The 15,329-nt window shown below is 46.2% G+C and overlaps 1 protein-coding gene across 6 annotated transcripts in view; it reads left to right on the forward strand.

The window, feature by feature from the left end:
• The window catches only part of bmpr1ba (bone morphogenetic protein receptor, type IBa), a 506,418-nt gene that overhangs the window by 466,560 nt on the left and 24,529 nt on the right, over positions 1–15,329 (forward strand). For all 6 annotated transcript variants that reach the window (XM_052035149.1, XM_052035147.1, XM_052035134.1 and 3 more), the window contains 3 exons: positions 5,887–5,983; positions 10,048–10,186; positions 13,274–13,466. In XM_052035149.1, coding sequence (XP_051891109.1) covers positions 5,887–5,983; positions 10,048–10,186; positions 13,274–13,466 — 429 coding nt within the window. The remainder of the gene's footprint in view (positions 1–5,886; positions 5,984–10,047; positions 10,187–13,273; positions 13,467–15,329) is intronic.

The raw sequence follows: 15,329 nt of genomic DNA on the forward strand, positions 1-15,329 counted from the left end.
CAACAAGGTGCAAGGCCATGACAGGATAGATTGTGAGGTCAAGAGTCCATTTTGTCGTACTGGGGGACCGTGCAATAGTTTGCATGTTCTTCCTGTGACTGTGTGGATTTCTCCCGGGTGCCCAGTTTCCTCCCACATCCCAAATATGAGCAGGTTGGCTTCATTGTACCTGTACCTCATCGTACTTGTGCAGAGGACAATAAACTCAACAACTTGTCAATTGGCCACTGTAAATTGCCCCAAATAGGAAGGTGAGTGGTAGAATCTGGGGGAGTTGATGAGAATAAGATATCTATTAGTCACATGTACATCGAAACACACAGTGAAATGTATCTTTTGTGTAGAGTGTTCTGGGGGCAGCCCACAAGTGTCGCCACGCTTCCGGCGCCAACATAGCATGCCCACAACTTCCTAACCTGTACATCTTTGGAACATGGGAGGAAACCGGAGCACCCAGAGGAAACCCACGCAGACATGGGGAGAACGTACAAACTCCTTACAGACAGCGGCCGGAATTGAACCCAGATCGCTGGCGCTGTAGTAGTGTTATGCTACCGCTACACTACCATGCCTGTGGTAGTGCCTGTGGGGGACAATAAAAAAAATCAGATTAATGTAGTGTTAGTGTAACTGAGTGGTTGACGGTTGGTGGAGATTTGGTTGCCTGAGGGACCTGTATCCATTGTAAGTAGTGCTAAATGTGTGTGTGAGTGGACACTGCCTGTTGTCCATCAACAGGAAGGAAGTTTAACACTCCAGCACATGTTACTGCTGGTAGATTTCTACTGCAATGAGCTGGTTACATTTCCCGTGGCTGTCGTATTGTTCGAGGGTAGCCTTTTGCATTGAAAAGAAAACTGTCCATCCTGTTATACCACAGCTCTGCGTACTCTCTTCCAGACACAATGTCCAACATGTTTCAAATTGATAGGCACTGACACCTTAAGCTGTTACAAACCACACATTTCAGAAGGAAATAAAATGCTGGGTATAAATGCTAAACGGTTGATAAATAGTGTAAGACATTGCAGTCAGGCACTGAAGTGAGAAACAGTTCCCAGGAGTCGAGTCTCAGTTTCAGCTAATGCTTCAACAGAGCGGGGTCCATTCACACCATTTGTCGTGTGCTACAGGAGGGAGAAACCTTTTTTTTTCCTCTCTTCCCTTGTAAATGATTAGATGTGAAGATGTTTCCCCGGTGAAACCTAAGCCCTTCATTAGCTTTTGATTCATCTCCCGGTGCTGAGGTGAACACGGATCGGAGCAGATTAGGAATTGACCCATGATTGTCTTGCCAAGCAAGGTACCGTGTATGTCCGTTTCAGCAGAACGATGTGATGGAAACGGAATATTCCCCCAGGAGCGACACTTGTCTTCACTTCTTCAGTGCTATCATGAATCAGAAATCTAATAGCTTGATATCAGTGGAGATCAATGGGTGTAGGATTCAACCCATTTCCCTTATTCAGCAGTTCTCTTTGCACTTGTGGTATGGTTGGCAGCTTCGTGTTGAAGGACCTCAGATAACAGGCTTGGTGTCCATGGATGAAGAAAAAGCAGGTGTGCTTATTAGTTAAACATAAATAGGATGTAAGAAATGCAGACTTGCCCCAGAGTGGCACTCTGGTCAGTAGCCCTGGTCGGTGGAGTCTTTGATTATACTGGCTGCTTTACCGAGGCAGCGAGAAGTGTAGACAGAGTCCATGGAGGGGAGGCTGGTTTCCATGATGTGCTGGGCTGTGTCCACAACTCCCTGCGGTTTCTTGCGGTCCCGGGCAGAGCAGTTGCCGTACCAAGCCATGATGCATCCGGATAGGATGCTTTCTATGGTGCATCGATAGAAATTGATGAGGATCAAAGAGGACGTGCCAACTTTCTTTAGCCTCCTGAGGAAGTAGAGGCGCTGGTGAGCTTTCTTGGCCATTGCATCTACCTCATTATGACCTTGCACCTTATTGTCTACCTGCACTGCACTTTCTCTGTCACTGTAACACTTTATTCTGCATTCTGTTATTATTTTACCTCGTACTACCTCAATGCACTATTGTAATGAAATGATCTGTATGGATGGCACACAAAACAAAATGTTTCACTGTACTTCCGTACATGTGACAATAATAAACCAATTTACCAATTTAATTTACATTTGAGCATAGAAATTAGGAAAAGCAGTAGACCAATCAGTTCCTCAAGTCTGCCAGCCTATTCAAAAAGATTGTGGCTGATCTGACTGTCTCAACTCCACATTCTACCTTCTCCCCAGCAATCTTTCACCCCTTTGCTTATCAAGAATCTATTTATGTCTGCCTTAAAAATATTCAAAGACTCTACATCCACTGAGGGAGTGAGATCCCAAGACTCATGAAACTATGAGTAAAGCACATCATTTAAATTACAGCAAATACCAAGTGCTTTCAATTGAAGAAAGACTGCTATTTCTATAGATCCTTTCTTGCACATGCTTGCTTTATTAGTTGAGGATCTTCATTAATTGAGCTCAAGAGTCAGGAATTTATGTTTCAGCTTTATAAAGCTCTGGTTAGGTCACATCTGCAGTATTGCATTCACTTCTGGTCGCCCCATTACAGGAAGGATGTGGAGGCTTTGTTTTATAAAATTATGAGAGGCATAGATAGACACCCGCTACCTTTTTCCCAGGGTCAAAATGTCCAATACTAGAGGGCACTCATTTAAGGTGAGAGGGGGTAAATTCAAAGGAGATGTCTGGGGCAAGTTTTTTTATACAGAGAGTGGTGGGTGCCTGGAATGCGCTGCCAGGGGTGGTGGTGGAGGCAGATACGACAGAGGCGGTTAAGAGGCTCTTAGATAGGCACATGAATATGCAGAGAATGGAGAGATATGGACCATGTAAAGGCAGAAAGGATTAGTTTAATTAGGCGCCATTACCTTAATTAGTTCAGCACAACATTGTGGGCCAAAGGGCCTGTTCCTGTACTGTACTGTTCTATGTTCAATGTTTCTTTCCTTCACATTCACAACATTCTAAAGCACTATACGTTCCTTATAAGTTGTAGTCCCTGTTGTAAATTCGACAGTATCCCCACATCTAACTCCCACCAACAACAATGTGAATGTTGACCACAAAATATCTTCCTTAACAATGTTGGTTGAAGGATGAATATTGTCCTTGACCTTAGGGGTAACTTCCCTGCTCATTATGAGTCAGGAGGTAGAGAGAAGAACAAGCCTCGTACAGAAAACATAGAAAATAACCTTGACAGTTGACTAGGCTGCACTTAGCCACCTGTTAAACCTGTCAAAACCTATTAATGTCTCTGACTTTTCGAAACAATTAAACACTATTAAAATTAGAGAATCAATAATAAATATTTAAACTTTTTTAAGACTTAAATTGGTTAAAATGCTTTTAGTTATAGCATTTTAGTTAAAATTGTCAGAATCTTTTTTCCAGGATGGGGGAGTCTAGAACTAGAGGGCACAGGTTTAAGGTGAGAGAGGAGAAACTTAAAGGAGATCTGAGGGGTTAACTCAGAGGGTGGTGAATATCTGGAACAAGCTGCCAGAGGAGGTGGTGGAGGCAGGTACAATTACAACATCTCAAAGGTGTTCGGACAGGAGCTTGGATAGGAAAGGCGGAGAGGAATAGGGACCTAATGCAGGCAAATGGGATGAGTATAGATGGGCATCGTGGCCAGCATGGATGAGATGGGCTGAAGGGCCTGTCTCTGTGCTGTACAATTCTACGATTCTCTGACTGAGGACAAGTTTCTAAGTGGTGTTACTGCATGATTTATATACACACCATATTGAGCACTTGGAAAGCTTATTTCTGCAAAAAAAACCAAACACAGCATCAAATAATTTCCAGACTAGTGTGCTTTTGTTTTAACTTAATCTAAACTAGAGCTGACTGGGCTGTAGATTTCAATTGCAGATTGCTACTCCTAACGAAAGCAGCGTTTTGTTCAGTTTTGGAGCGATGAGGTTTCCTGTCTCCCGGTGCATAGCTCTAGCTTATACGTTATTGTTCAAGAGACCCGATGGAAGATAAATCTACTGGTGATAACAGCCTTTCGGAAAAAACATCCACAAAAAAAGGAATTTCTAAACATGTAGATTGTCCGCTTGAAGCATATATCAACAATAAATACTTAGATTAAAGTAAAATTCTAGAGTGCTTTGCGAATGAACTTTTACTGGGTGAAAGATCTCCGTACTCCTCTACTGCTGGGTCTCTGAATGTAATCATTCCACCACAGGTGGGTGTGTATTCAGCTGCCAAGCCCAAGACTGTGGAACTTCCTTTCCCAAAAAAAAAGCCAACCATTTCTCTACCTTTCCTCGTGTCACCTTAAGACCTACTGCTTAGCCTGAGTGGATGTCCTCCACACTGATTACACAATGGCAGCTAGTCTGTGGTGAATAAGATAAGATAGAACATAGAAGAGTACAGCACAGAACAGGCCCTCAATGTTGTGTCAACATTGTTCCTCCTGCCTACAGAATGCCCATGTCCCTCCATTTTCCTCTCTTTTCCTCTCACTCATGTGCCCATCCAAGCCCCTTTTAAAAGCCCCCGATATATTTGCCTCCACCACCCTATCAGGCAACGCATTCCAGGCATCCACCACTCTCTCAGTAGAAAAACATACCCCTCACGTCTGTTCTGAACCTACCCCCTCTCACCTTAAATGCATGCCCTCTGGTATTGGATCACTGAACAATGGGGAAAAAGATATTGTTTGTCCACCCTATCTATGCTCCTCATAATTTTATACACTTCCAACACATCACCCCTCAGCCTCTGCCGCTCCAGAGAAAAGAGCCCAAGTTTGTCCAGCCTCTCCTGAGAGCACATGCCCTCTAATCCAGGCGGCATCCTAGTAAACCTCCTCTGCCCCCTCTCTATAGCTCTATAAGATATCTTTATTAGTCACAGGTACATCAAAACACACAGTGAAATACGTCTTTTGCGTAGAGTGTTCTGGGGACAGCCCACAAGTGTCGCCTCACTTCCGGCGCCAACATAGCACGCCCACAACTTCCTAACCCGTACGTCTTTGGAATGTGGGAGGAAACCGGAGCACCCGGTGGAAACCCATGCAGACACGGGGAGAACGTACAAACTCCTTACAGACGGCAGCGGGAATTTTGTACAGTTTTTGGAAGGAGTTGGGAATAAAAAACAGAAGTGCTGGAAACACTCAGCAGTTTTAGCATCATCTCTGGAGAGAGAAACAGCATTTCAGGTTGATGAAACCCTTCTGTTGTTTTGTGCTAGTCACTGTATTTATTAGAGACACAAGAGACTGCAGATGCTGGAAATCTGGAGCAACTCACAAGATGCTGGAGGAACTCAGTCGGTCAGGCAGCATCTGTGGAGGGAAATGGACAGTTGACGTTTCAGGTCAAGACCCTTCATCAGGACTGGGCCTGTCTATACCCCTCATGATTTTACACACCTCTATAAAGTGTACAGAATAACTTCACCTATCTCAAAATATTCAATCCACCTACAGTGGAAAGAAGATGATCCACCTATCACCTGCTGGCTCCTGCTCCACCTCTTCCCTCCACCTAGTTACACTGGCTATCTCCCCTCTATTTTCCAGTCCTGATGAAGGGTCTTCACCCAAAATGTCGACGGTCCATTTCCCTCCTCAGATGCTGCCTGACCCCCTGAGTTCCTCCAGCTCCTTTGTGGGTTGCGCTGTGCTTAGTGTTGTATTTATTATAACCATGTACACTGTTTACTCTGTGAGCTTCACACGAGCAAGGAATTTCATTGCACCCTGGTGTGTGTGACAATAAACTAATCTGAATCTAACCACTGGCCGGAACTCGGTAGCTGGTTTGTTTGTATCCCAGGAGGTAACTTCCTTTTGAATCTGTGTCTTCGTACAGACTTTGTCGATGGAAGCACCCATCATATGGCCCTGCTGATCTCTGTCACAGTTTGCAGCATCGTTCTTGCACTGCTCATCATTTTCTGCTACTTCAGGTCAGTCCCAGACAGTTAACCGCGCGCCAAGTTCGGCTGGAGGTATTGCGTCTTTTTCAAAGCACTTTACTTTGGTTCCCTTTCCTGACATTCTCTGTGTATCACGTTCTGTTCACCTGTCACTCCTGTGCTCCCTGTCTTATGTTAGCTCCCAGTCCAGAACTGTCTTGGCATGAACAAATGAATTAGGAGCAGTACTCAGCCCTTTCAAGCCTGTTCTGCCATTTAATAAGATGGTGCTGATCTGATTGTCACCACACCTCTACATCCCTGTCTACCCCCAATACAACTCCATGATCCGAAAGCAAGAAAAACATTTGACAAGGAGTTGAGAACTGATGATTGAAACAGCTCAGATCCCGAGGGTGGATCTGAAGGGGATGTTTGTTCCTGTGGGAGAGTCCAGAACCACACACTCTTGCTTATCAAAAATCTCTGTACATCTGCCTTAAAAAGATTCAAAAGATTTCCACTGTCCTTTGGGGGCATGCATTTAAGGTGAGAGGGGGTAGGGTCAGAACAAGACGTGAGGGATACATTTTTTTACTGAGAGAGTGGTGGATGCCTGGAATGCGTTGCCTGATAGGGTGGTGGAGGCAAATTCATTGGGGGCTTTTAAGGGGGGCTTGGATGGGCACATGAATGAGAGGAAGATAGAGGGATATGGGCATCAGCTTTGAAGGGATTAGCTATGTCAGCATAACATTGTGGGCTGAAGGGCCTGATCTGTGCTGTACTGTTCTATGTTCTATGAAGAGAGTTCCAAAGACTCATCGTCCTCGGAGAGAAAAAAAATTCACCTCTTGTCTGTCTTAAATTGGCAACCCCATATTTTTCCATGGTTCTGGACTGTCCCACAGGAAGAGGCATCCCTTCAGATCCACCCTCAGGATCTGAGCTGTTTCAATCATCAGTTCTCAACTCCTTGTCAAATGATTTCTTGCTTTTGGATCGTGGAGTTGCAGCATTGTACAGCACAGAAACAGGCCCTTAGGCCCACCAGATCTATGCTGACCTTTGTACTCATTCATACGAATACATTCACCTGCATTTGGTCCATAGTCTTCTATGCCTTGGTGATTCAAGTGCTTGTTTAAATGCTTCTTAAACGTTGTGAGTCTCTGCCTCCACCACCCCCTCAGGCAGTGCGTTCCAGATTCCAACCACTCTCTGTGAAAAAAAATCCTCCTCTTATCCCCTCTAAACCTCCTACCTTTCACTGTATTCCTATGCCCAGTTTTAGACACCCCTCCACCAAGTGAAAAAGATTCTTACTATCTACTGACCCCACCCTTTCCCCTGATTTTCTCTCTCCCTGTCTCTTATCTCTCCCTCATCATCTCTCCTTCATCATCTCTCCGTTATCTCCCTCATCTCTCCCCCTCATCTCTCCCCCTCATCACTCCCTCTCATCTCTTCCTCATCTCTCCCTCATCATCTCTCCCCCTCCTCTCCCTCATCATCTCTCCCACATCATCTCTCCCCCTCATCTCTCCCACATCATCTCTCCCCCTCATCTCTCCCTCTCATCTCTCCCCCTCATCTCTCCCCCTCATCACTCCCTCATCTCTTCCTCTCATCTCTTCCTCATCCTCTCTCCCTCATCCTCTCCCCCTCATCTCTCCTCCTCCCTCTCTCTCTCTCTCACGCTCTCTTTCTCTCCCTCTCCCTCCCTCCCTCCCTCTCTCCCTCTCTGACTGCAAGAGCACTGGCGTCTGGCCCGTCCCCTGTTTAATTGTACCCTCCCGAGGTAGCTGTGCCTCTGACTGCCAATACCCCTCCCTGAAATTCTTCAGCTTTGTACCAATTACCCTCCCAGCTAGTCAGCCCCTGCACAAGCCACCGCTTTGCCTGTCGAGATTACCTCCACTAGCAGGACCCCAAGGGCAATGGAGACAGCCTTCCCTGTGACACTCAGATCCCATCAAGGAGTTAAAATAAATAACGTCAACCACTGCTTGGAGCATTGTGTGAAGGAATCCAATACTTCCCGAAAACAGGGCAGTGGATGACATGATAAAAATCTGCCTCCTCCGAAAGACACTGTGAAGGGAATTGTGAAGTGTTGTAGCTGAAGCAACTCTCCCCTGTTAAGCCAGACATTAATCAGAGACTTGTCTGCTAACATACACACACCTCCAGTAGAACTAATTGATTTTCTTAAAGCTGGTTTATCAAAGACAAAATGATCTCTTCTACTGAAACAGGGTCAGCGTGTTCCCAAAGCTTGAAGAAAACAATATCCTAATGAAAGGAAGTAACCCATGTGAATAGGCCAGAGGACTGTGAACACGCCCTATTAACGTTACAGCTGTCTGTGATCAAAGCCTTTGATGATTAACAAGAGCCCTGACTCGGAAAATTGTGGGTTCAAGTCCCACACTGGAGCTCAAAATTTAGGCTGGTTCCCCAGTGCGGTGTTGAGGGAGCGTTGTAACGTCATCAGACGGGACTTCAAGCAAGTCCTCATTTGCATTCTCGTGTCGACAGAAGATCGTGGTGGCACAGTGGTGCAGCTGGGAGTGCCACTGCCTCAGGGCACCAGAGACCCGAGACCCGGTCCAATCTTGACCTTGGGTGCTGCCTGCGTGGAGTTTGCACGTTCTCCCTGTGACGGCATGAGCTTCCTCCGGGTACTCCGGTTTCTTCCCACACCCCAAAGACCTGGGGCGGGGCGGGGGGGGGGGAGGTGTCGGTAGGTTAATTATCCACTGTAAATTGCCCCTAGTGTGTGGTAAAATCTGGGGGGATGTTGAAAAGAACGTGGGGAGAATAAAAAAATGCAGTATTAGTGTAAATGTGTGGCTGATGGTTGGCACAGACTCAGTGGGCCGAAGGGCCTGTGTCCGTGCTGTATCTCTCTATGACTCTAGAACATGACACCTTTATAAATAAGAGTTAGTGGAATTCAAACTAATCAGTCAGTCCATAGCACAAATAAGAATCATTTAGCCATAATCACAATGCTGGTTCTGGAATCTTACTGTGCGCTATTTGGCTGCCAAGTTTCCACCATCACAACAGTGACCGCACTCACAGAGTACTCCACCTACCAATACATCATGGGCTTATCCCTCCTCACCATCGGTAGTATCTGCAGGAGGTGCTGCCTCAAGAAGGCAACATCCATCATCAAAGATCCCCACCATACAGGCCATGCCATCTTCTCGCAGCTACCATCGGGCAGGAGGTACAGAAGCCTGAAGTCCCCACACCACCAGGTTCAGGAACAGCTACTTCCCTTCAACCATTCAGTTCTTGAACCAACCGGCAAAACCCCAATCATTACAGTTTAGCAACACTATGACCACTTTGTTTTAGAACATAGAACATTACAGCACAGTACAGGCCCTTCGGCCCACGATGTTGTGCCGACATTTTATCCTGCTCTAAGATCTATTTAACCCTTCCCTCCCACATAACCCCCTATTTTTCTATCATTCATGTGGCTATCTAAGAGTCTCTTAAATGTCCCTAATGTATCTGCCCCTACAACCTCTGCCGGCAGTGTGTTCCACACACCCACCACTCTCTGTGTAAAAAACTTACCCTGACATCCCCCTTATACCTTCCTCCAATCAACTTAAAATTATGTCCCCTCGTGTTAGCCATTGTCGCCCTGGGAAAAAGTCAATGCACTTTGTACTAACTCAGTGTAACTGCACTGTGTAATGAATTGACCTGTACGATTAAGCTGTACAGCTTTTCACTGTACCTCAGTACAAGTGACAATAATAAATCAATACCAATACCAATAAAAAAGTCTCTGACTGTCCACTCGATCTATGCCTCTTATCATCTTGTACACCTCTTTGAACTTTGTTTTCTTCTAATTGTGTTCTTTCTTATAAAAATTCTGCATAATTTATGTTTTTCTTGTGAATGCTACTTATCTGATGCTATGTGCCTGTGATGCTGCTGCAAGTAAGTTTTTCATTGCACCTGTGCACACATGGACTTGTGCATGTGACAATAAACTCGACTTGTGAGGCACTTGGGATGTCCTGAAAGGTGTTATCAATATGAAAGCCTTTTGTTTTAACAATGCTTACCTCTTCATGAAGGTACAAGAGGCAAGAGGAAAGGCCGCGGTACAACATGGGCATCGAGCAGGATGAGACCTTCATTCCAGCAGGTGAATCCCTCAAGGATCTGATCGAGCAGTCGCAAAGTTCAGGCAGTGGTTCCGGCCTCCCTCTACTGGTAAGCAAAGTGTACTTCAAGCATCTCATTGAAAAGAATTCTTGTGGGGCTTGACAGGGTTACAGAAGTGTCCTGCCCTGACCGCCTGCTTTTCTCCATGGATGCTGCCTGGCCTGCTGAGTTCCTTCAGCATCATCGTGTTCTTCATTACAGAAGTGATGTTTCCCCTGGCTGGGGAACCAGCATGAGTGGTCACCCTGCTTTGGGAAATATTGGTATTGGTTTATTATTGTCACTTGTACCGAGGTACAGTAAAAAAAAACTTGTCTTGCATTCCGATCGTACAGATCAATTCATTACACAATGCAGATACATTGAATCAGTACATTGAGGTACATTGAGGTAGTACAGGTAAAAACAATAACAGAGTGCAGAGTAAAGTATCACAGCTACAGGGAAGTGCATTGCAGTTAGACAATAAGGTGCAAGGTCATAACAAGGTAGACTGTGAGGTCAAGAGTCCATCTCATCATATAAGGGAACCATTCAATAGTTTTATCACAGTGGGGTAGAAGCTGTCCTTGAGCCTGGTGTACGTGCCCTCAGGCTCCTGTATCTTCTGCCTGATGGGAGAGGAGAGAAGAGAGAATGACCTGGGTGGGTGGGGTCTTTGATTATGCTGGCTGCTTCACCAAGACAGCAAGAGGTATAGACAGACTCCAAGTAGGGGAGGCTGGTTTCCATGACACGCTGGGCTGTGTCCACAACTCTCTGCAGTTTCTTGCGGTCCTGGGCAGAGCAGTTGCCATACCAAGCCGTGATACATCCAGATAGGATGCTTTCTATGGTGCATCGATAAAAGTTGGTGAGTGTCAAAGGGGACATACCAAATTTCTTTTGCCTCCTGAGGAAGTAAAGGTGCTGGTGAGCTTACTTGGCCATGGTGTCTACGTGATTTGACCAGGACAGGCTGTTGGTGATGTTCACTCCTAGGAACTTGAAGCTCTCAACCCTCTCGACCTCAGCACCATGGATGTAGGCAGGAGCATGTACACCGCCCCCTTTCCTGAGGTCAATGATCAGCTCTTTTGTTTTGCTGACATTGAGGGAAAGGTTCTTGTCGTGACACCAGAAAGTCAAGGATCCGGCAAGAGAGCGTAAGGACGGCCCCATCTTTGCGACAAAGGTGTCTGTAAGAGAGAGATGAAGTCACTGAACATGAACGTCGAGAGGTGGGAAGAAATTGCAAGCGATCACTCTCGCCGGAGGCTGGAACTACACAGAGGTCTGAAACGAGGAGAAGAGAAGCTGAGTCTAGCTGCTGAAGAAAAGCGCACTCTCCGGAGAAACAGCACCAAAGCAACACAGGAGGACAGTGCCTTCAAGTGCAGTCTCTGCAGCCGAGACTGTCACTCCCGTGTAGGCCTCTACAGTCACAACAGATGCTGCACTACCACTACCGACCGAAGCAAGACTCTCCACGCGCAGATCCAGGGTCTCACAAGACTAATGGAATGCTACCAGCTACCAGTTCCAGACTTTCTGACCAACAGACTGCAATCAGTGAGGATAGGCAGCAATATCTTCAGCACAATTATTCTCAACATTGGTGCCCCACAAGGCTGCGTCCTCAGCCCCCTACTCTACTCCCTGTATGACTGTGTGGCCAGATTCTGCTCTAAGATTTTATTAAACTGGAAAGAATGCAGAAAAGATTTACAAGGATGTTGCCAGGACTCAAGGGACTGGATTATAGAGAGAGGGTGGACAGGCTAGGACTTTATTCCTCGGACTGTAGGAGACTAAGGGTTGATCTTATAGAGGTGTATAAAATCACGAGGGACATATACAGGGTGAATGCAGTCTTTTTTCCCATGGAAAGAGAATCAAGAACTAGAGGGCTTAGGTTTAAGGTGAGTGGGGAAAGATTTAATAGGAACTTGAGGGACAACTTTTTTACCGAGTATGAAATGAGCTGCCAGAGGAAGTGGTTGAGGCAGGTGCAATAACAACATTTAAAAGACACTTGGATAGGTAGATATATAGGAAAAGTTTCAAGGGATATGGGCCAAACACGGGCAATGGGACTAGCTTAGATTTAGTCGGCATGGACCGAAGGGCCTGTTTCTGTGCTGTATAACTCTATGATTCTGAGTGGTCAGCCATTTGGCACTGAAATGAGAAGAAATCTCTTCACGCAGAGCAAGTGAATCTTTGGAACCCTCCACCCAGAGGTGCTGAGGGGGGGGGGGGTGGGTGCAATCACTGATTATGACTGGTAGGATTTTAGTTATTAAGCAAATAAAGGGATATGGGGTTAATGCAGGAAAGTGGTGTAGAGGTAGAAGATCACCACTTTCCTGAACTGAATGGCAGCACAGGCAGGAGGGGCCGAATAGCCTGATCCTGCTTCTAATGTCCTTAGGAGTCACAGCTTTACACATGAGGAATAGGAGCAGAAGAGGAGATCTCAGCTGCCCCACCTGTTGATACTAAACTGGGTCATGGCTGCTCTGATCTTGGTCTCCACTTTCTGTTGTCCTGTTTCCCAGCTCTCGAGTCCACTGTCACAGTCAGTCTGTCGCCGATTTTCATTTCTTGCCAACGTTTCATGCTCTTGTACTGAACACACAAACACACACACACACAGACAACAATCTACACCGAGGTACACACCTGTGCATGCTCACAAATGCATTGCGCATGCATACACAGACAAATACATATACACACACATGTACTTATACACTCCCACCATACTGACACATACACATGCACATGTGCAAAAATACACAGACACCCACATATGTGCACACGCGTGCACATATGCACTCCCAAACATGCATGTCAGTAGAATTTTTGAGTTGTGAGTTAAAGGCTTTTCATCTTCTGCCAACATTTAGCAGTGTCTCATGTCCTTGTAAATAACACACACGCACACACACACACACACACACACACACACACACACACACACACACACAGAGCAATCTACACAGAGGCACAATTGTGCACGTGCTCACACATGCACTGCATCATGTACACACACACATGTACATACGTGCACATATACACCCAACCATGTGTGTGAGTAGAGTTTTTGAGTTGTGAGTTAAAGTTGTTGCCACTTGTTCTGCCTTTCCACAGGTTCAAAGGACGATAGCTAAACAGATTCAGATGGTGAAGCAGATTGGAAAAGGCCGTTATGGTGAAGTCTGGATGGGGAGGTGGCGAGGGGAGAAAGTTGCCGTGAAAGTCTTCTTCACTATGGAAGAGGCAAGCTGGTTCAGGGAGACGGAGATATATCAGACTGTGCTCATGAGGCACGAGAACATCCTAGGTGAGTTCACACAGCCTGATGCTCACCCGCTCCATCAGACTTCCCACTCTGGGCGCAGTGTCCCAGTCTGCAGTTCCTAATTGGCAATGCTGCAGTGTTATGAGGCTTCAGTCGAGATGGGACTACGGTTGGGGACGAGGAACACAAAGCTCCCAGTTCCTCAGGATTTAACTTCCCTCTATGAGTTTACTACCTTGCCATTTTCAGATCTGGAGGGGACTCGTGGGACCCTGTGGGTTCTGGCTGCAGAGCCCTTGAATAGACGGGGGGAAGCAGTCTCAGGAAAGTCCCAGTCCTCCTGTAGAAAAGAGATGACCAATCAGTGTGATAGGAGACTTTGGATGGAGAGAATGCAGGACTGAGGTGTGTTTGGAATATAGGAAAGATGTCACTAAACTGGAAAGAGTGCAGAAAGATTTACAAGGATGTTGCCAGGACTTGAGGGACTGAGTTATAGGGAGAGATTGGACAAACGAGGACTTTTTTTGGAGCTTAGGAGACTGAGAGGTGATCTTATAGAGGTGTATAAAATCATGAGGGATGTAGATAGGATGAATGCACTCAGTCTTTTTCCCAGGGTGGGGAATCAAGAACAAGAGGGCATAGGTTGAAGGCGAGAGGGGAGAGATTTAATGGGACCATGAGGGGCAACTTCTTTTACACAAAGGGTGGCCAGTATGTGGAACGAGCTACCAGAGGAAGTGGTTGGGGCTGGTATAATAAGAACGTTTAAAAGACAGTTGGACAGGTACGTGGATAGGAAAGATTTAGAAGGTTATGGGCCAAACGCTGGCAAATGGGACTAGCTTGGATGGGCCATCTTGGTCAGCATGGACCAGTCGGGTTGAAGGGTCTGTTTCCATGCTATGAGCATTCACTGAATAGGTTCACCAGCGGATGCTTGGTGTCCTCCTGGGGATCTGTCAGTGTGTTGGAATCAGTGCACAGCCCAGGGCCCGTGAGGAGAAGATAACAGGAGGAAAACTGGGAGGGAGGAGAAATGCAAGGATAGTGGAGTCATTGTCTCACGCACCAGAGACTCTGGTTCAATCCTGACCACGAGTGCTGTCCGTGTGGAGTTTGCACGTCCTCCCTGTGACCAAGTGGGTTTCTTCCACATCCCAAAGACGTGTGTTGGTAGGTTAATTGTAAACTGTAAAATGCCCCCCAGTGTAAAATGCCCTCGGTGAGTGGTAGATTCTGGAGGGAGTTGATCAGAATGTGGGGAGAATAAAATGGGATGAGTGTAGGATTGGTGTAAATGGGTGATTGATGGTCGGCATGGACTCAGTGGGCCGAAGGGCCTGTTTCCGTGCTGTATCTCTCTGTGACTATGAGAGTGGAGGGGAAGGCTTTCATTGACCAAAGAATTGTTAACCAGTGGATATCGACTTAAAGTAAAAAAAAGGGAGCTTTCAACTAGTGTCACAGTTAAAAAAGAAAACATTGGCAAGGCTGGAGACTAATTAAACTGCTCTAAGAGAGTTGCCAAAGATCAGAAGGGCTGAATGGCCTCCCTCTGAAGTGTCTGCTGCATGAAGAATGGAAGGGTTTATGGGGCTGCAGTCAACTCAGCCCCTTGTATCTGGGTCAGCTCTTCGGAGCCCTTACAGACCAATCCCATACTCTGTGTCTGCTTCAATTATTCGCTGGTTCCTGTTTAACTGACGCCCCCCTTTAAAGATACAAGAGCCTTTTACCGCTCATTGCAACATTGAGTGTGTAATAACTTCTCCATGTTAAGTACTGGAGGACATGCCTTTAAGGTGAGAGGGGGAAGGTTTAAAGGAGATGTGCGGGGCAAGTTTTTTTTACACAGAGAGCAGTGGGTGCCTGGAACGGGCTGCCAGGGGTGGTGGTGGA

Source organism: Pristis pectinata, chromosome 2, assembly GCF_009764475.1.
Source record: "Pristis pectinata isolate sPriPec2 chromosome 2, sPriPec2.1.pri, whole genome shotgun sequence".
In the NCBI taxonomy this organism is placed as follows: Eukaryota; Metazoa; Chordata; class Chondrichthyes; order Rhinopristiformes; family Pristidae; genus Pristis; species Pristis pectinata.